This window comes from Pongo pygmaeus, chromosome 22, assembly GCF_028885625.2.
Source record: "Pongo pygmaeus isolate AG05252 chromosome 22, NHGRI_mPonPyg2-v2.0_pri, whole genome shotgun sequence".
Lineage (NCBI taxonomy): Eukaryota > Metazoa > Chordata > Mammalia > Primates > Hominidae > Pongo > Pongo pygmaeus.
The window spans coordinates 23,778,326-23,801,406 of NC_072395.2; the positions used below are offsets into that span (position 1 = coordinate 23,778,326).

A 23,081-nucleotide genomic window follows, 5' to 3' on the forward strand; every position below is an offset into this window, starting at 1 on the left:
TAGTTCTTCTTGAGAAACCAGATTTTTATCATTAACATATTGAATTAGAATTTGACACATTACATCCTCATTCGACCCAAACTTTGGCCAGAAGATTGAGGGATTGAAAATGGGACCTTGGGTCCAAATGAAACAGCAGTATTTTATCTTCTAATGCTTTTTCTTATGTTTAGTCCTCTCATTATCCTTCCAATATTTTAACATGAGACCCAGGGGACTATCAGGGGGCCCTTTGTTACTATCCTCTTCTTTTTTGCTCCCTGTCTTACTTGGGGCTTTCCCCATGTTAGGTCCTGGTAAGGCTCAATCCCATATGCTAGAGATTTCTTCCCTAGCCTTTAGCCCCACCTGCTGGAGGCTCCTTGCACCCTTCTTTTGCTTCATACACTCTGGCTGCTTCCCCCCCAGGAATTTTAGGTCCCTCTTAGCATTGGCATCATGGTATAAACCCCACAGCAAGATCTGCCCTGAGCCCTATGAGGATACCGTGAATTCCTCTTCAAAGGTTTTTTATTCAAATAAAAAACCGCAGATAGGACCCACTCATTCCTCACAGAAATAACGCTTAGTATCATCCACACAAACAGCACCACAAGCAGTAGTGCTTGTGATCATTCACACACACGTTCAACCTCCAGAATATCCCGACCACCAAGGAAATACTTTGTCACCCCTGCTACATTTCTTACCTCGGTCTGTGCACAGTTACCTGGTCACCACGGTATGTGAAGATTCTTTCCCCAAAGTTACTGGCTTGTTTCTTTCCACGTTGCTGAGAGCCCGGGTTTATTAATCATTTATTAATTGAGTCTTGATTCCTTACCTTTATGGCCACTGCAACGAGGCAGCGGGGTGCGCCTTCTCACGGGAGAGGACTGGACCCTCCCCCAGAGGAGAATGAGAATGCTGGGTGGGCCCCCAAATTTGTGGAAAATAAATTTTTGGTGCTGCAAAGAACAGTCAGCACTCCAGCAACAAGTTTTTTCAGCAAGGCAAATTTACTTCTATGGAAGAGTGGTCTTGCAGATGGAGCAATGGCAAATCACACCTGACAAGGGACGGCAAAGTGTTCTTATTCCTAACGCTGGTAATCCCTACTGTTGTGTCTTTTCCCTATTGGATAGGGTTGGACTGCACACTCTAAGCTAACTCAGATTGGCTGTTTCAAAGAGGGCAGGGGTATGAGCTGGAGTGGCAGGGTGAGTAATTTCAGCAGGAAAGACAGTTACAGAGCAGGTGTCTAAGGATGACTAAGGACAGAGCAGGTGATTAAGAATGACTAAAGACAAAGCAGGTGTTAGAGGCTAGAAGGGGGTTGTTTAATGAAACTGGGGTAAGGAGGCATAACGAACGAGGAAGTTAAACTTTAAAACGGAGAACAAAGAACAGAGAAGCTGAACATACTGACATATTTGTTCTTTGATGAGGAACTCAGAACTCATTGTACTTAATCTTACCCCTCTTGAATTTTAAAGGATGTTTACAGGCTAAAATCTTTGAAGAGGAGTTGACTGTATCCTATTCATCAGGTGTTCTTTCCACCAAGCTTTCAGCCGTGTCAGGTGTTCTTTCCGCCAAGGGTGCACCCTCGTCAGGTGTTCCTTCAGATGTTCCTTCTGCCAAACACACAGTCTGGTTAAATTTTCCTTCTGCTAAATATCATCCTTCTGACTCTTTACCTGGAAAACTTCTACTCATTCAGCTTGCTTTCCTTAAATACTACCAAAATTTGTTTTCTCCTTTTTTTTTTTTTTTTTTTTTGAGACAAGAGCCTCGCTCTGTCGTCCAGGCTGGAGTGCAGTGGCACGATCTCAGCAGATCACTGCAACCTCTGCCTCCTGAGTTTATGAAATTCTCCCACCTCAGTCTCCCATGTAGCTGGGATTACATATGCACACCACCCAGGCCCAGCTAATTTTTTGTATTTAGTAGAGATGGGATTTCACCATGTTAGTCAGGGTGGTCCCAAACTCCTGAGCTCAAGCAATCTGCCTGCCTTGGCCTTCCAAAGTGCTAGGATTACAGGAGTGAGCCACTGCTCCTGGACAGTACCAAACTTTTTAAAGCTTTAATTCTTCACGTTGGATATAAAATGTCTGACACATACTGAATATGGTAATGACACAATAAGTGATAATTATAAGCTCCCAAAGGTGTTCTGGCACAGAATAAGCACTAAATAAAGTAGTAAATAATAAAAAAGATGATAATAACAAGAAAAATGCTTAGTTCCTTAATAAAGTAGTAAATAATATAAAATGACAATGATAATAACAAGAAAGATGCTTGGTACCTTAAAGATACCTGACAGTTATTTGTTAAGTGGACAAGTGGATAAATAAATAAAAAAAAAATAGTTAGGAAATTCTGTTGGGAAAATGCAGAAATTCAACAGAGACAGCTCTAATGTATTATGAGCACCTTAAAGACCCAGACTATGTGTATTCCATCTTGGTCTCCTGCAACTTGCAAAATCTAACTTAAAGAAGTCCTTTAATAAATATGTAATAAATTAAAGATGTGCTCATACAGTTCATATTGTACAATGTATTATGTCACATTTAGGTATCACAGTAGCACTTTTGTTACTGTGAAAATTTTTTCCACTTTTATTATAATTTGTTGAGCCTAGAGTTGAGCTAGTTGAATATTTATTATGATAATATTTTGGCTAGTAGGAACAGAGTATCTTGTTGTAACAAAATTACTATTAACACACTAATTATCCAGCAGATAGAACAACACATCTTGTTCTAATGAAGTAAATATATCTTATTTGGTTTCAACTTAGAGGGAATGAAGTTGATAATAGTGAGAACTTGTTGGTACAAGACTATGTAACATAACCTGTGCTTCTCAACAAAGAATTGCTTTTCTGACTTCTGCCCTCAGTATATATCTTTGAAAAATAATCTCCTATTGTTACTGATGCACCCTTGCTAAGTTATGTTAATTCTTATTGACACTCATTTATGGTGCAAGAAAAGTATTATTGAGTTCCAAATTCTAAAGATAGTTACTTTTTTAGTGACACAAGTCACTATGTCACCCAGTTGATCTTTGAATAAGGGCTTTCGCTCTAGGAGCCCACTAATAGACAGATTTTTCTTTTCCTTTGCCACTGCAAGATACCAAGACAAATCTCTCCTCTGCCTCCTCCTTATCAGCCTACTCAACATGAAGGCAATGAGAATGAAGTCCTTTATGTATAATAATTCACTTTCATCTAATAAATAGTGAATATATTTCTTCCTCTTTATAACAGTTTCTTTTCTCCAGCTCACTTTATTCTAAAAATACAGTATATAGCACATATAAAATAGAAACTATGGGTTAATTGACTGCTTATGCATTCACCTTTTTCCAGGCTCCAGGTCAACAGTAGAATATTAGCAGAGTTTTGGAGGAGTCAAAAGAAACAGATTTTCATATAAAGCATATTTTCAGCTGCATGGGGTATCAGCACCCTAACTCTCATGTTGCTCAAGACTCAACTGTAATTAATTCTAATTTTGTAAATGCAAATCATTTATTGTAAAAATTAAATAAAGTCCAGAAGTTCAAGACCAGCCTGGGCAACATAAGGAGACCATGTCTCTACAATAAAGAAACAAACAAATAAATTATTTATTTGCTTATTTAACAAATAAACATTTTATATATTTGTTTATGTTTAATAAACCAACATAAATATTTGTTTATTTAACAGTTTACCTGTGTTCCTTTATAGGTTATAATATTCAAATGTTGCAGTTTTCTGTTATTAATTCCTACCTTTCATTATTAGATGTTGTATTATTTGTGGCTTGTAATTCAAGGCATCTAAGCTATTTTATAGTTTGTAATAAAATTTATTTATAAATATATTAATTCATTAAATTTGATAAGCTGATAATCCCCTATTACTGAGCTCATCAATCACACCAAGGATTATACATTTTATAACAAGCATAAATTGTTATGACAGTTGAGGAAACATACAATATATAAACTTAAAAATTGTTTTACTTATTTATACAAAAGTATTATATAGGATATTAGGAACCACAATTAAACAAACATTTCTTCAGATAATATTTTTGAGATTATAAACCAGCTACAACTAAATTCTTAATGAATTCTGAATTATAAACTAAAAAATTAAATCAAAGCTATGTATACATACAAACACTTACATATAGGTATATATGTAAACACATGCTACTTACACATTGCTTTTTTAATAGCTCTTTTGTGATCAACACTCCTATAATCTTATGGTAGCACCACCAAGAGTAGTTTACTATCAGAGATCTTACCTGGATTGCTATTTTGAGAATTTTTAGATAGCTTTTGTTTATATTCCAAAAGTTGTTGATGAATGCTATGTATAAAAATGAAATAAATAAAATTACTATTTTAACACTGATATAAAAAACATTTACCAAATTTATTAAGTTCTTAGAGTATTTCAGACAATATTAGAGCTAACATCAGAACATTACTTTTTCCATAGATTTTAAGTTTGTAAGCTCTATGAACTTATTAAGCTTCTAATTAAAGAAGAAAGAAAGATAAAACACCCATGAAGTGAGGGCAGTATAACTCAGTAAATTAACTAGAGTTAACTTGACATATGGAAAATGTCCTTAACTCAGAATAAGTCCTAGAATGGCTAGCAACAGGTATTTTTCTTGAACAAGTTGCTTCTGTTAGACTCAATGTCTTCTAAAAATGAGGATTTTAGGGCCTTATTTCACTAGGTTGTTATAAAGATTTAGCAAGATAACATTTTAAAAATGCTTAAAATAAAAAGTGAAGCTAAAAAAAATTTGTTCTTGAACCTTATTGCTGAAACTATTTAAAAAGTCCCAGTATAACTCAATATATTGGCCTGGTGAAGTGGCTCATGCTTGTGATGCAAGCACTTTGGGATGCTGAGACAGGAAGATTGCTTGAGTCCAGAAGTTCAAGACCAGCCTGGGCAACATAGGGAGACCATGTCTCTACAAAAATTAAATTACAAAAAAAAACCAAAAACAACAACAAAAAAGCAAATGTGTTTCTTCATAGGTTATAATATTCAAATATTGCAATTTTCTGTTATTCATTCCTACTTTTGGAGATTAGATGTTCTATTATTTGTGGCTTGTAATTCAGAGCATCTAAGCTATTTTATATTTTGTAATGAAATTTATTTATAAATATATTAAATCATTAAATCAGATAACCTAATTATACTCTATTACTGAGCTCATCAGTCACACCAAGGACAGAAAATAATAGATGTCAGCATCTGGCTTGGACTACTACTACTCCTTATCTACCTCCTTAAACTCTGAACCAACAAATCTTTGTTAGAATGATGCTTAGTCACTATGTTCATTTCCAGCTGCTGTGGAAGACAAAACCCTACCTTTATTTTTTGTAAGTTCCACGAAGAAGATGCAAGTTGGTATTTTCTCATTTCTGAGATCCCTGCTAACAAAATATCACACACAAGATCTTATGTGTTACCACATCTCATTTCATAGATCACCTTACATAAGTAGTTTTTTGTATGAAAATCACAATTGCAATACTGGTTGTCACCCATTTTGCTTTGACTCACACCATTTCCTTGGAGCTAGTTAGAAAGTAGTAAAATGTCCTTTTGGGGACTGCAAGGAATATGTAACACTTTACAGATTTGCATGTCATCTTTGTGCAGGGACCATGCTGATCTTCTCAACGTTGTTTCAATTTTACTATATGTACCACTGAAGCCAGCACAAATCCTTACTTTTATACGTGAAGACTGATCAGTGATGGATGAAGCTTAGCTCTGTTAAATCTAACCAACTTACCTGAGATTTAGGTCTATTGAATGGCTTCATGGTGATGCAGCATTTGAAAATATTTTAAAAACTCGAGGTAGAGATGTAAGTAGCATCGGAGATTTTTACTTTTAGGAAAAAAGAATCACTTGAGGGGAGAACCACAAGTTGGAACCCACTACAACTTGGGGAAGATGACATGGGATTTTAAAGAATAAGATGAGACCTTCCACTACCTACAAAATTGTGCTACACAGGATATAAAGGGCCAGGGATATAGATCTGGTAACAAAGAAAAAATGGATCTCGAATTTCTTCCTGTAACATTATTTCAACCTGACTTACAGTTTCAAACTACCACAACTAATACTGGCTAGAGAAAACAGAAAAAAGCCACTCAAAGTATAACTTACCATGAACGTCTAGGCCATGTCCAGGCTAAGATGTGGGTTTCACATCAGGTTTTGTGTGTGAGGACAAGGGTCAATTTGCTCACTATGTGTGTGGCTAAAGCTAAAAGTTCTAGCTGCCAGAGTGCGGTGCTGGTACTTTGTAAACAATCGCTGAGAATATGTACGTGAACTTTAAGAACATGTAATAACTTCGAAGTCTACACCATGAAGACTGAGGGATCTGTGTTAGTAAGGGCATCCTGGTCACAAAGGTCAATCATTACCAGACTGCAGGAGCAGTTTCAATGGCAACGATGCAGGAACAGAATCCATGGAAACAACAAAATGAAGAGAGTGGCCATTTCCCCCCCAATCTTTCTGACTTGTACAAAAAGAAAGTCTTCCTTGGACTTAGGTTCAGATTCTTATAAAAAAATTCAAGAATGAAGGTAGGGAAGACAGTCCCCAGGGGACACTGTCAGGTTTTCTGCTTCAAGTGGACATTTTGAGACCCAAATAACTAATTAGAAAAACAAAAATTGTGACATTATGTTTGTCCCATGCATAGGGGTTATACTTCAAATCAAGTAGACAACATTAGCATCCCTAAAGCCCTAAAATAAGGAATCCTGGAGCCATTACTCCTTCTAACTAGTCTAGCTTTTTGCCTAGTTTCTGGCTGATGAAGTGGACTAACTCACTGTCGTTCAAAAACTACCTAAACAAACTATAAAATCTCACCTAGCCTTTAAATGTGATCACTTACAGATTAAATCCACAAGCAACAGCATAACATTCTGCAGTCATTCCACACGTATCTTCAGCATAGATGTCAACATTTTGCTGAAGAACCATGCCAACTCTCTCTAATGATCCGTGACATACAGCAAGCATGAGGCCTGTGCTAAAATAACAAAGAGATAACTTCATTATTAGGAACAGAACCAATTTAATATGTGCCTGTCAGTGTAGAATTAACCGTTTACATGTATTAACAAACGTTAAGTATCTTGAGTGCTCAAGTGTTTATCCTTGTAAATCATGACCAAGGCTAAAAGGAAGGGGCAAAAAGACTCATGTCTCACCGGGATATGGCATAGTAGAATTGGCTAACATAAAGTCCACTGAGGGGCAAGAAAATACATTCTGTTCACTAATCTAAAAGAGGCAAAGTTTTAAGTGAAGAATTGTCTATTTCCTCCTTAGTCTGATATAATATTTTGTACTTCAAAATTAGCTAGAAGTCGGACAAGTGAGAGCAATCTGAAGACTTAAAACAATATTAGGAATAATATTGTCCTGAGTAGCTGGGACTACAGGCATGTGCCACCATGCTTGGCTAATTTTTATATTTCTCACAGAGATGGGGTTTTACCATGTTGGCTAGGCTGGTCTCAAACTCCTGGCCTCAAGTGATCTACCCACCTTGGCCTCCCAAAGTGCTGGGATAAGAGATGACAGCTACCATGCCCAGCAAATATTGCATTTTTTAAAAGTGTATGAAAAAGAGAAGTTAGAAAAATACTATAAAGATGTTAATCATTCAATATTGAATTATAAAGTAAACTAAAAATTCATACTTCTTAAAACTAATACAGAACCACTTTAGCTAATAGAAGATAATGCAACCAAAAACATCAGATTACAAATAAGAATCAGTCAATATAATAAAAGAAGAAAATCCTACTATATACTGTTCTTTATGTTGACCCGTCCAAATAATTGCTTTTCTTCCTAACTGATAATTTGTGTTGGTATTTTTCTGTAAAATCTAATAATTTTAAGTAAGTGTTATTAATTTAATATTTCTGACTTGAGTGTTATTACTCTAGCACACTACTCAAGTGTTTTTTAATAAAAAAAAAACTACTATACCATTTAAACTTATCAACTGCATTTGCATTTCATTTTTTGTCAGTAAAAATCCCACAGTTTGCTCACTTCTTTTCCTTATGGCCAGTAAAAGTGGTGTGTGGCCAGCCTGTAAAACAGCAAAAACAATTTGTAATTCATGAAATTACATATTTCTCAGCTGAACTGTATACCCTATATAATATCCTATGAACTTAAACAATAGAAAGTAAATCAATAGCAATCCATTCTTTCTCACTTTTCTGTGCTTTCCCATGCACTGCACCTTCTCTTGTAAACATTCAGCCTCTGCATCACCACATTAACTCTGGTTATCTCCAAAAATCATTACATTGTAATGATTTTATTGTTTCCCATGTAAACCAGGAGCTTCTTGAGGGCAGGGGCTGTATCTTTTACCTCTATATCCTTAAACCCTAAGACATAGGATTAAATACTTTGTTTTTTACTAAATTAGTAATCTAAATTATTACCTCTAGAACAGTGTTTCTTCAACTCTATTCCAAAGAATAATTACCTTACCAGAAGGACTGTACCCCAGCAGATTCCACCATTATCTATGTTCAAGAAATGTTATAAAATTGTGAATTAAATGTTCATTATTCAAGAAATGAATTGAACTTTACCTAATCCTTATTTGACAGTATATTTTTGTGGCAAATGTTAACATTTGACAAATTAGAATTTCAGGGATGCAGTTTTGAAAGCTTCCCCCCAAAAATGGAGGTTTCCTCTGGGTGATACATACTCACTTGATTCTCTTCTATCAATGATCCCAACATTCCAGATGCCAATGTCAGGCACTTCTGCTCTAAATTGGTCACGGAGGAAGTGGCTCTAAATTAAAAGAGATTGGCTTCAAATAAACTTTGATTGCTTATTATTAAATGGTCCATGAGGTTTATCCTATTACCAGACAATAGGATTTTATCTCAGCTATTAGAAATTCCGTATAAAAGTCCAGGCGAGGTGGTTCATGCCTGTAATCCCAGCACTTTGAGAGGTCAAGGTGGGCAGATCCCAAGTTCAGGAGATCGAGACCACCCTGTTCAACATGGTGAAACCCCATCTCTGCTAAAAATACAAAAAATTTAGCTGGGCATTGTGGCACATGCCTGCATCCCAGCTACTCTGGAGGCTGAGGCAGGAGAATCGCTTGAACCAGAGAGGCAGAGGTTGCAGTGAGCAAAGATCATGCCACTGCACTCCAGCCTGGTGACAGGTGAGGCTCCATCTCAAAAAAAAAAAGAAATAAATAAAAGCAATTCAGTATAAAAGTTTATTCTCAATTGTAATGATACTCCTAGGATCCTAATGCATATCTACTTCTTAAAATGCAATAATCCATTTTTATTCTGGTTTCTATTGTAATTGATACTGTTTTTTGGCAAAATATCAGAAGTAAGAATAAAATGGCTTCTTAATGAAAGTTCTAACTCATGTATAGGGATTAGCAAAATAGAAGCCACTAAATCACTTGACTTTTAAGGGACAATTCTGTGGAGAAAGATATAATATTTTCTGCAATATGCGTAACCTATTCAAATATAACCATGATTAATCTAAAAAGGTTTAAAGGCCTTCTAACAGAAGATGATTATTTATGGTTTATATGAAGAAAAATCATCATTTAAAAAATATTCTAAATTCTAGACGATAACCCCATTATTAATGAATTAATGTAAAATATAAACTATATATTATAAACACCTATAAACTGTCTTCAATAACTTGAAATCTTTACCAAAACATACTATGAGAGAGGAATTGATAACTGAAATATTTACAGAGGCAAAAGAGGTAAGTTGAATAAGTGATGTAACTAGGTTGGCACAGTAGCAAACTGGAAACATATGCTTTATGTAAAGCTAGAATGTCTTCATAGCATACCAAACAGTCATATGGGCTCAAGAGACACCAGATTCAATCCTTTAAGAGGAAATCCAGATTTCTGCATGTCTCCTAAATTTTACATGTTGACTCAATTTATTCAGGCAAATTTTACTTTCCTGTAGTTTTACACTAACTGGAAGGAAAAAAAAACTTCAGTGGGAAAGAATATTTGAAAAATTTTACCTTTAACAAACTCAAATATTTATCATAATGCACAGAAAAGCCATACTAATAGTTCCTGTAAAAATATTAATATTTAAAGCAAAATCCTAGACAATTAAGTTTTGTCAAACTATTTTCATAGAAAAATAGGAATGTTTGAGCTTCCAAATATAAAACAATTTGCATATGTTAATGTTAAAACAAATGGATTTCGCATATTTTGAAAATAACATTGGTTAACGTTTACCTTGTTCTTCACTTCGATGTCTGCACCACAGGACAGCAATTTTGCCACCACTGACAAATTCTCAGTATAAACAGCATAATGGACAGCTCTATTGCCATACACATCTACAATATTTGGATCAGCACCAGAATCTATGAGAATATTTTCACAAGCCTCCCTCTGGCATTGCAGAGCCTGTCAATATCAAAGCAAGAAGTAAATTATAAATTATAGGAAATATAAATAAATATTCCACAGGTTTCACAAGCTAGTTATATTTCAATGAGATAAATTCATTTTTATTCTATGTATTTAAACCAAATCCATCTCCCACTGAAAGAACTGGCTACCATTTACCTTCATCAGAGGTGTCCTGTTTTCACCATCAAGGACGTCAAGCTGGCACTTTCTATCTACCAGAAGTGTTACCACTTCTGCATGGCCATTGGCACAGGCCCAGTGTAGAGCAGTCCTACAAGAGTGAGAGGACTTTTTAGGGAAGTTTAGTCCACTGTCTCAAAGCATATAATGATTTTTGTAATTGCCAACATTAAATACCATGCTCTTTCTCTGTCTTCAAAACAAATATTTAATATTCTCCTGAAGAAAGTACAACATTCATTCACTCTTATTACTCACTACATTAATGAAAGAGTGACCTATCTGAATAGAAAGAGCTTGGCCTTTGGATTCAGGTCAACTTGGGCTTGAATATTACTTTAAAGTCTTTCACCTTCTAGCTATCACTCAACCTTTCTGTGCCTCAATTTTCTCATCAATAAAGTGAAGACGAATACAGCAGTTATCTCACAGGACATCACTGTGATGCCTCATGAGAATCTGTGCAACATATTTCCAAGAATTCCTAGCACATGTAACAGCTCAGTAATTGTTAGATATTGTAATTATTTCTACTACATAACAAAGAAAACACCTTAGGTAAAATGGTACAATTATGCCTACTTTGTGGTATGTTTTAAAGGTTAGAGATAAAACTGTATTTTAATAATTCTAAGATACTCTATTTCTCATATTTTAACATCTCTGACATTGAAATTCCACTTATAATTCATTATTTATTACAAGTATATTTTGCAGAAATTTAAACAATCTTTTATTGGTACACAAATAAGGAGGCATCACAAAATTCACGATGCCTTCCATGAAGTGGAATATGGTATATACAGCAGGATGATGGCAGTCTTAGTCATAGGATTAACACTTAAAGAAATTTTAGCTTTTAAGAATGCTACGCAAAAGGAGAGTTGAAATAAAAACAAACTGTTAAAACAAAGTACTTCTTTAATATTTTTAAAACTTCAAGCCAAAGAAAACTTGGGATTCAACTAGGTATGGCTCATTTTATTCCATATTTAGATTTACAGAATGTATGTAAATTCATATTTAAATTTATAGACTGCACGTAAATTAGGTATTTCCAATGATTAATATTACTATTTAAAGCTGTTATACATTTCCAAAATCATGGTTGGTAGTTATCTTTTACTAGTTTCTCACTTCAGAAGCATTTTTGTTTTGAAGATGAGAGGAAAATCTTCAATTGAGATTCAGTCCTAGCACTCCAACTTTAAATCTCTCACTTTGCCAAGGCTGAGCAGGTAAATGTGAAATTTTTAAGGATGAAAGGATCATGAGAGTTAATGTATCTTCTACATAATAGGCATTCAGCTTACATGTGATAAATTGATTAAAAGGTTAAATACAGTTGAGAAATTCAATACCTTAAAAAAACTGCTATAAATAAAGCACTTATATTTTCTATTTTCTTAATAATAAAACCACACTAATTAGTCTATAATTATTGACATATATCTAATAAATCTATATATAATAAAAATATGTGCCTGATAAGATGTATATGTTAATCAACAAGCACAGGTAAAAAGATTGTCTTTTGAAGATACTAAAAGTTCACAGAATATACTAATCCACAAAAAAAAATTAAACTATGGAAAGTGAGAAATTATTTTTATTGGTGCAAAATTATATTTCTGCTCTTCCCCAAAATTATTTCATTAATAATAAACTTTTTCTAATAGCATTGTACATGCTCAATGTGGAAATCAAAGATAATAAAAAGGGAAAACATTTTATATTAAAACAAATGCCCTCAAATAACAAATTTTATCATATTTCATACACAATTTCAGATAACGCAAGACTGTAGTCTGTGTGTTTGTGTTATCAAACTGAACTTTACCCTCACTTGATACACCAAAATACATTTTCAAATGTCACCTATTTCTCTACATATTTCTACCTTCAGTGGTCACATATTATCCCATGCTGTAAATTCACTGAAATGTATTTATAAAAGCCATTATATGGATTCTTCTTAATAATATGGTACTTACCACCAAATTGTCTATTTGAAAAGTTATCTGCAACTTAAACTTTAAACAGCAGTATAATTATCACTGCTCTTTATCCTCACAAACTTTGTAGATAGAAAACAGTATTTGATTCCTCTTTTAACTTAAATGCCTTCTCTAACCAAGAACACTAAATATTGTCTTCTGTGTGCATAGGTCTCTTACAGATCTTAAGAAAATGCTTTGCCCAATTTTAAATTAGAAGCAAAGTACTATTTTTAGATCTGCAATTTAGATCTCTAATTTAAATTGCTCAATTTTAAATTAGAGGGTTTTTGTTGATTTCAGTGAATTATCTATAAAATGATGATTTTTAAATCTAATATGTATACACACACGCACATACATGTGTAGTAAATATTTTACAAGTATGCTGCCTTTTATTTTTTCTCATTACAGGTTAATTTAATTTTGTTTTGCTTAATTATCCTTCAGACTGCTTGCTTCTGAACTTCTCAGAAAGGTGTTGTCAATGTAAAAATGTATCTGTGTATATAGGCATTTATGTTTTCTTCTGGTGCTTTTATCATTTTGTATATTAAAAAAATTAATCTATATTCCATCAGAAATTTACTTTGTGGTATAAAAATCTAGTTTTCTCCAAAAAGCAGGCATTTCACTTATGAAACTAATTCTTTTCTTACTAGTATAAAGTGTGAGCATTATCAAGTTCTAAATTCTTAGATATTTGGGTGTTTCTGGATTTTCTATTCTGTTGTATTCATTTACCTGTCTTTCCAGCTGTTATCAAAGAATTTGTGATTTATTTATTTATTTTTGAGACAGAGTCTCACTCTGTCGCCCAGGCTGGAGTGCAGTGATGGGATCTCAGCTCACTGCAACCTCCGCCTCCCAGTTTCAAGCGATTCTCCCTCCTCAGCGTCCTGAGTAGATGGGATTACAGGCTCCCGACATCGTGCCTGGCTAATTTTTGTATTTTTGTAGAGTCAGGGTTTCACCATATTGGCCAGGCTAGTCTTGAACACCTGACCTCAGGTGATCCACCCGCCTCGGCCGCTCGAAGTGCTGGGACTACAGGCACGAGCCACCACGCCTGGCCCTTTTTTTTTTTTTTTCAAATTTTATTTTATTTTATTTATTTATTTATTTATTTATTATTATTTTGAGACAGAGTCTCGCTCTGTCACTCAGGCTGGAGTGCAGTGGTGCAATCTCGGCTCACTCCAAGCTCCGCCTCCCGGGTTGACACCATTCTCCTGCCTCAGCCTCCCTAGTAGCTGGGACTACAGGTGCCCACCACCACACCCGGCTAATTTTTGTATTTTTAGTAGAGACTGTGTTAGCCAGGATGGTCTCTATCTCCTGACCTCGTGATCCACCCACCTCGGCGTCCCAAAGTGCTGGGATTACAGGCATGATCCATCGCGCCTGGCCGTGGCCCATTTTGTGCAAATTAATAGCACATTTTGAAATCTAGAAGGGCAAGACTTTTCTACTCCGTTACAAAATTTTTTAAATGTCATCACAATAGTAAAAGCGTGTGTAATTTTAAAAATGTTAAAACTTTGATAACTTTATTTGGTTTATGTAAAACTGATAAAGAGTTTGCATCTTGAGAAAAATGAGTCTTCTTAAATTCGAAAACATAAACCATCTTCCCACCTCAAAGTTACCTTCTAAGGTCCCTCAGCAAAGAATACATTTACATAGACATTCATTGATATTGAAATGGATACTGGACTTTATCCAAAAAATTTTTAGCCAAGAAGTTAATATATTATGGGAATTATTTCATTATGCACCGTTTCATAATGTATCTAACATTATCTTTTAAAACCTGTACATTAAATGTAAAACCCTGTATGTGCTTAATTTTGTAAGTTAAATCACTTTAAAATTCTCTACACAGTGCTCTGTGAGAGGAAGTGGGAGTGAAGGAGAAAGCAGCTAAAGTTTGGGGTTGATTTTAAGGTGGCCTGGGCCCTCCACCCTGCAGGGCGCCCCCATCCAAGGCCTCGGGGGCCTGCCCGGGAAGAAGGACAAGACCTCGGGGCCCAGGACGGCCGCCCCGCTGCCCGCCACTCCTCAACCTGCTCCCCTCGTCCCCAGGACCCCCAGCCCCCACTCTGAAGGGGCGATTCTCCCACAGCCGCCTCCTCCTCCTTTAGTCCAGGCTCAGGCAGGGCCTGGTACCTCTTCTTCGCATCTCTTATGTTCAGGTCCATTGTCGTCTTCTTCATCATCCTCTTCAGCTTCCAGGCTTGGACCCAGGAGGCAGCTTTGTGGATTTTCCTGAGATCCCCATGGTGAATCACGTAAGAGTCGTTGTTGGTGTAGACCAGCTGACTGAAGGGGCTGCGGCGCTCCGGCCCATCTCGCCCTTGACAGCGGCGGCAGAGAGCCTCTCCGTGGCTGCGGCCACCTGCTAGAGAGAGCCCGCGCCTCCCGCTGCTCGCCCTTCCCCAGTCCCCGCCGCTCACCCTCTCCCTTCTTCAGTCCCCGCACCCGCCTTGACACCAGTAGAAATCTCAGTCGGGCCAAGATTTTGGACACTCCAGCCTCTCCCGGGAGAAAATGGCTGCGCAAAACCGTTAGGCAGCTGAGCAGAACCTTTAGGCAGCTGAGCAGAACCTTTAGGCAGCTGAGCAGTACGGTTAGGCAACAGCGCATGCGCAACTCAGCAGACCGGGGAGACATGCGAGGCGGGAAACCGCCCTCGCTGCACTTCGCCCAGCACCACGTGCAGGTGGCAACTGCCACTGAGGCGCTGTCAGGCTGGCGGGGCTCCCTGGAGCGGAACGTGGGGGGCTCCCTGCCACACGGCCTGCTTGACAGAGCTGCCCCTGGGCCCTCCTCAACCTGAGATCCAGGAGCTGGGCCCCGGCACTGGGCATCGTGCAGCCTCCACGGTGGCTCTGAGCATCAGTTCCCGCCCTCCTGCAGCCAGGGCCCCAACCCCTGACTTAGGCTCCCTGGAGGCTTCTGGCCCAAGTATCCGCGCTGCTGGTGGCGCTGGCAGGATCGGGGTTGCAGCTTCTCCTGCCACGTGCCATGTTCAGGTGGAAGCTGCAGCTGAGCCCATGGTAGAGGCTACAGGGCTGGGCCCAGACTGCTGAGCATCGCCGAGTACATCGCCCTTCCACCCCGGGCTCTGCTCTTCCTCGGCTCGCGCTGGCAGCGCAGGCTTGCGACCACTGGGCCCTGTACAGCTGTGGCGATGAGGCTTTGCGTCAGGTTCCCACTATCCTGCAACTGAGGTCCCACTGCCTGACTTAGGCGCAGTGGCGGTGTCCGACCCTGGGGTTCGCCTGCTGGTGGCGCGGACAGGTTCTGGGGTTGCCACAGCTGCCGCCACCTTCAAATGCCAGCTGCAGCTGAGCCCACGTGGGGTAGAGGCTCCAGAGCTGGGCCCAACGGCCTGAGGGTCGCCGTGTGGCACACGCCCTCCCACTCTAGGCCCTGCTCTTCCTTGGCTCGCGCTGAGCGCTGGTTTGCAGGCTCTGGGCACTGTGCAGTCGCCAGGATTGGGCTGAGCAGCAGGTTCAGCGCTGCCTGGGCCCAGAGGGGAAGAGGGGAGTTCGGGGTTGCTTGGCCGTATTTGCCTGTGCGCCAAGTGCAGGTAGCGGCTACAGTTCTGACAGGCACGGATGGCGGGTCCCGTTTAGAGGGCTTCAAGATTGCTGAGAGTGCCCGCTGCCAGGCCTCGGGATCGCTTCCTCGTTGACCAGCATCTGGAGTATGGCAGTGGCGCTAGGTAATCTGCAGCCATCCTGGATGGGGCTCAGCTGCAGTTCTCACCCTTGGACTGAGAGGGAAACTCGGCTGAGTAGAGCAGATGGAGAAACAGTTAAATTGAACTTATCTATAAAGACTTCCAGGCTGGGTGCAGGACCTCATGCCTGTACTTACAGCACTTTGGGAGACTGAGATAGGAGGATCACTTGATCCCAGGAATTTGAGACCAGCTTAGACAACACAGGGAAACTTCATCTCTATAAAAATAAAACCAATCAGCCAGGCATGGTGGTGCATGCCTGCGGCCCTAGCTACTTGGGAGACTGATTATGGCAGGATCACTTGGGCCCGGGAGCTCGTGGGTACAGTAAACTGATTGTGCCACAAACAAGGAATGAGAGGTCCTGTTGCTCCTCATCCTTGACAGCATTTCACCTTTTCAGTCTTCTGGATTTTGGTTATTGTTTGATTGTTTGTGCTTCTGCACTCCAAGCCTGGGCAACAGAGACTCTCTCTCAGAATAAATAAATAAAAGACTTCTAGTCACTATATCATATCTCTGTCGAATTCTTTTCACATCAAGCTTGAAGAGTTAAAACCCACAGCGCCCTCTGATTATGTGATAAGGATCATGTGATTAAAGTGGGTGACCATGTTCTTGCCTCCAGGGGGCCCAAGTCAAGGGATGGGTCCCCATCTGCAGAAGGGTGGGAATGGATGCTCAGCGCCACCCCGGAGGCTACACAATGCCCAGCCCCAGGGCCCAACTCCTGGATCCCGGGTCATGAACAAAAACCCAAGAATTGAAGACTTGACTCTTAGATATGCTCATTTCTGCTGGGATATCATTGGTTCTAGGCCGTCTTAGCTTACAGAGCAAAGAAATAGATGTGTGTATACAAAGCTGTGTATACACATAACTATAAATATTTCTAAATGTAATGTGTGTAAGTGTTAGTTCATACTGATGTCTACGACTCAATTCTTTTATCACATGATCATTCCAGCCTTCTTTCCTTACCTACATGTAACCTCCCACTTTAATAGTGAGAAACCAGGCTCCTGTCATTTGTCATCTGTTTGCTTAACTGTCTAGTTCCAACATACATTTATTCTCTATCAATAACAGAATCGCTATCCCATTTCCTGTAGGAAACAGCTATACCAACCCGATCACATGAGTTGTTTGCAGTTTCTCTTCCTTTAAGTCTTCACGCATTTTCTTTGTTTCTTTTTCTTTTTCTTTTTTTTTTTTAAGATGGAGTTTTGCTCTTTTTGCCCAGGCTGAGGCTGGAGTGCAGTGGTGTGATCTCGGCTCACTGCAACATCTAACTCCCAGGTTCAAGCGATTCTCCTGCCTCAGCCTCCTGAGTAGCTGGGATTACAGGCACCTGCCATCATGCCCAGTTAATTTTTTTTGTTTGTTTGTTTGTTTGTTTTTCTTTTATTATTATTATTATTATTATTATTATACTTTAGGTTTTATGGTACATGTGCGCAATGTGCAGGTAAGTTACATATGTATACATGTGCCATGCTGGTGCGCTGCACCCACCAACTCGTCATCTAGCATTAGGTATATCTCCCAATGCTATCCCTCCCCCCTCCCCCCACCCCACAACAGTCCCCAGAGTGTGATGTTCCCCTTCCTGTGTCCATGTGTTCTCATTGTTCAATTGCCACCTATGAGTGAGAATATGCGGTGTTTGGTTTTTTGTTCTTGTGATAGTTTACTGAGAATGATGATTTCCAATTTCATCCATGTCCCTACAAAGGACGTGAACTCATCATTTTTTATAGCTGCATAGTATTCCATGGTGTATATGTGCCACATTTTCTTAATCCAGTCTATCATTGTTGGACATTTGGGTTGGTTCCAAGTCTTTGCTATTGTGAATAATGCCGCAATAAACATACGTGTGCATGTGTCTTTATAGCAGCATGATTTATAGTCCTTTGGGTATATACCCAGTAATGGGATGGCTGGGTCGAATGGAATTTCTAGTTCTAGATCCCTGAGGAATCGCCACACTGACTTCCACAAGGGTTGAACTAGTTTACAGTCCCACCAACAGTGTAAAAGTGTTCCTATTTCTCCACATCCTCTCCAGCACCTGTTGTTTCCTGACTTTTTAATGATTGCCATTCTAACTGGTGTGAGATGGTATCTCATTGTGGTTTAAAACTGGCTAGCCATAAGTAGAAAGCTGAAACTGGATCCCTTCCTTACGCCTTATACAAAAATCAATTCAAGATGGATTAAAGACTTAAATGTTAGTCCTAAAACCATAAAAACCCTAGAAGAAAACCTAGGCATTACCATTCAGGACATAGGCATGGGCAAGGACTTCATGTCTAAAACACCAAAAGCAATGGCAACAAAAGCCAAAATTGACAAATGGGATCTAATTAAACTAAAGAGCTTCTGCACAGCAAAAGAAACTACCATCAGAGTGAACAGGCAACCTACAAAATGGGAGAAAATTTTCGCAACCTACTCATCTGACAAAGGGCTAATATCCAGAATCTACAATGAACTCCAACAAATTTACAAGAAAAAAACAAACAACCCCATCAAAAAGTGGGCGAAGGACATGAACAGACACTTCTCAAAAGAAGACATTTATGCAGCCAAAAAACACATGAAAAAATGCTCACCATCACTGGCCATCAGAGAAATGAAAATCAAAACCACAATGAGATACCAGTTAATTTTTGTCTTTTTAGTAGAGACAGGGTTTCACCATTTTGGCCAAGCTGGTCTCAAACTCCCAGCCTCAGGTGATCCACCCACCTTGGCCTCCCAAAGTGCTTGGATTACAGGTGCGAACCACCACGGGAGGCCCATCCATTTTCTAAGATGCTTATGTCAGCACATTTTTCCCACTCCCTAGAGTGAAGTGGCTTTATACATTTGTAGTACCTTAGATTTTTTATCACATTCTGCATTCCATCCCAGGATCCCCAGAACACCTACTTTGTTGTTGTTGTTGTTTTAAAATTTGCATATATTAAGTGACACTCTTTGTGCTGTGAGATTCTTTGTTTTTCAACAAATGCAGGCTGGGTGCAGTGGCCCACGCGTGTAATCCCAGCACTTTGGGAGGCCGAGGAGGGCAGAACACGAGGTCAGGAGATGGAGACCATCCTTGCTACACGGTGAAACCCCGTCTCTACTAAAAATACAAAAACAAAATTAGCCAGGCATGGTGGCAGGCACCTGTAGTCCCAGGTACTCGGGAGGCTGAGGCGTGAGAATGGTGTGAATCCGGGTTGCGGAGCTTGCAGTGAGCCGAGATCGTGCCACTGCACTCCAGCCTGGGCGACAGAGCAGACTCCGTCTCAAAAAACAGACAAACAAACAAAAAAAATGCAAATGCATACTATCATGATTCCACAGTTGTGGTGTCATACAGAATACTTTGACTGGTCCAAATAATGCCCACGTGCTTCACCTATTAAACCTCCTCACTGAATCTTTTGCTAGATCATTTACTTTTTTAGGAAATAATATTCCCTTATATGATGTATCACAGTGGTTTTTTTTTTTTTTTCCATTCATCAATTATGAGACCTCTTGGTTTCTTCCAGTTTCAGGAATTATAAACAAAGCTGCTATATATATATATTCATGTGCCAGTTTTGGTGTAGACATAGTTTTCAAATAAGGTTGATAAACACCTAAAAACACATTTGCAGCCAGGCGCGGTGGCTCACGCCTGTAATCCTAGCACTTTGGGAGGCCAAGGCGGTCGCATTGCCTGAGCTCAGGAGTTGGACACCAGCCTGGGCCACATGGTAAAATTTCGCAAATCAACAGGTTATACTGCCTCTAGTAAAATACAAAAAAAAAAAAAAAAATTAGCCAGGCATGGTGGTAGGTGCCTGTAGTCCCAGCTACTCTGGAAGCTGAGGCAGGAGAGTTGTTTGAACCCAGGAGGTGGAGGTTGCAGTATCCTTCTATTGCACCACTGCACACCAGCCTGGGTGACAGAGTGAGACTCTATCTCAAAACAAACAAAAGAACCACAATTGCTATATTATATGTAAGACTTTTTTTTTTACATATAGTATAGCAACTATGGGCATAAGAAACTGCCCATCTGTCTTCCAAAGTGATGGCTTCTTTTTGCAAGTGGTGAAATAAAAAAAACAAAAAACAAATGCTCCTGGTTTTTGGGAAAAAGCATCCCATTTGTCATCATTAAGTATGATAGTTTTAGGGGTTTTGTAGATGTTCTTTGTCAAGTTAAGAAAATTCACCTCAATTCCTAGTTTTCTGAGAGTTTCTCAAATTATAGATGGGTGATAGATTTTGCCATAAGCTTTTCCTACAACAATTGATACAGTGACATGGTTTTTCTTCCTTAACCTGTTGATTTAGGAAACTCTGCAGATAATTTTCTAATATTGAGTCAGTCTTGCATACCGTCTTACCTAGAATAAATACATAGTTATATTCAATTGTCTAGTATTTTGTGAAGGATTATTGAATCTTTGTTCATGAGAGATATTGATATATTGATTTTATTTCATGTTATATCTATTGGATTTGGTAAGAGGGTAATATTTACCTCATAAAATGAATTAGGAAGTGTTCTCTCTAATTCCATTTTCTTGAAAAGTCTGTGGAAAATTGGTATAATTTCTCCGTTAAATGCTTGATAGAATTCACCACTAAAGCCATTTGGGCCTGGAACCACGGTGAGGGGTGGGGGTGGGTTATTAACTATTTATTCAATTCCTTTTATAGATATAAGAGTACTCATGTTATCTATTTTTTCTTTTGTAAGTATTGGCATATTGTGTCTTTCAAGGTATTTGTCCATTTTATATAGGTTATTGAACTTGTGAGTATAGTTTTTAATATAGTAAATATATTATCCTTTTAATGTCCACAAAATCAGTAGCCATAACCCATACCCCTCTTTCACTTCCAATATTTGTAAGTTGTGCATTCTCTCTTTTTTCTTTATTAGTTTGTCTAAATGTTAGCAAGTTTATGGATTTTTTCAAAGAAACAGCTTTCTGTTTCATTGATTTTCTCTATTGTTTTCCTGTTTTCTATTTTACTGATATCTGCTATACTTTATATATTTTGTCCCTTGTTATTTAGTTTGGATTTTCTTTTTCTAGTTTCTTAAGGCAGAAGCTTAGGTTATTGAATTTATCTCTTTTTTCATAATAATATGCATGTAATGCTATAAATTTAGGTACTAGTTCTACTGTATCTCATATATTTTAATAAGTTGTGATTTCATTTTCATTTAATTCCAAATATTTTAATTACTCTTTAGTCTTTTTTTGGGATGCATTTAGATGTTTTGTTAAGTCTTCAAATATTTGAAAAATTTTTCAGTTCTTCCTGCTATTTATTTCTACTTTAATTTTATTGTGGTCTGAGTGTGTACTTTGTATGAACTTTATTCTTTGAAAAATTTTAAGGTGTTTATGGCCCATAATGCAGTGTGTCTTGTACAAACTAGAGAAGAATGTGTATTCTACTTTCATTGAAGTAGAATATAAACATTAATTATATTCATTTATTTTTATTTTATTTTATTTTATTTTGAGATAGAGCCACACTCTGTCTCCCAGGCTGGAGCGTAGTGATGGTCTTGGCACACTGCAACCTCCACATCCCAGGTTAAAGTGATCCTCCCAGCTCAGCCCAGAGTAGCCGGGATTACAGATGTGTGCCACTACACCTGGCTAACTTTTGTATTTTTAATAGAGATGGTGTTTCATCATGTTGTTCAGGTTGACCTCAGGTGGTCCACCCAACTTGGCATCCCAAAGTGCTGGGATTACTGGCAGGCACCACCGTGCCTGGCCTGCCCTCCTCTTATTTCAATTGAGTATCTTCTATGATTGCGTTTTTGTCTCAGCTCTTGGTGTATCTCATCACCTCATGAGATGCGATCTCATCACTTCTTTTAAAAACTTGCGGTGGTTTTCTTAGAATTGATTATATGCATTTTAAGTCTACCTTTAAATTAATTAGAATTGATTATATACATTTTAGGTCTATCTTCAAATAAAATTGTCACTTACATGTAGTGTAGGTATCTCATAAAAATACTACCAGATTGTACCTCCTGTACCTTACGACATTGCTATTCTTCATTTCATCCATCCACATTCTATAATTACCCATTTTTTGTTGCTAAACAGTTATCTTATGGATCAATAAGAATAAAAAAATTTTTAACTTTAATTTATTCTTTTTCATTTATTTCTTTATTGTGTATCTGAATTTCTCACTTGCATCATTTTCTCTCCCCTTGAAGAACTTCCTTTAGTATTTCCTGCAAGACAGGTCGGCTGACAATCAGTTAAATTTTGTTTTTCTGAGAAAGTTTTCTATTTGCTTTCTTTGTTAAAGGAAATTTCAATATATAGAATTGCTTTATCCCCCTAAAGTTGTATGCTGTTGAATATATTTTCAAATACTTATTTGCCATTTTTATATTTCCTTTGGTGATTTATCCATTTATATTGTTTCCCCATTTTTAACTGAATTGTTTGCTTTCTTATGAAATTTGAAGCATTTCTTCTGTATTTTGAATAACAGCCTTTATTACAGATTAGTGGATAAAGAAAATATGGCATATACATACAATGGAATATTATTCATCCTTAGAAAAGAAGG

General features: G+C 38.0%; 1 protein-coding gene and 1 non-coding gene across 2 annotated transcripts; both read right to left on the reverse strand.

Moving 5' to 3' along the window:
• Positions 1-1,518: 1,518 nt before the first annotated feature.
• LOC129026885 (putative ankyrin repeat domain-containing protein 30B-like) lies at positions 1,519-15,364 on the reverse strand. Its single transcript, XM_054473792.1, is given in 9 exon segments — positions 1,519-1,616; positions 4,299-4,363; positions 8,063-8,093; positions 8,096-8,168; positions 10,362-10,535; positions 10,698-10,812; positions 14,888-15,068; positions 15,071-15,116; positions 15,200-15,364. Coding segments are annotated over 9 exon segments (948 nt in total).
• LOC129026886 (U6 spliceosomal RNA) lies at positions 5,645-5,751 on the reverse strand. The gene has a single exon (XR_008498034.1). It is a non-coding gene; the product is annotated as a U6 spliceosomal RNA (small nuclear RNA).
• Positions 15,365-23,081: the final 7,717 nt, after the last annotated feature.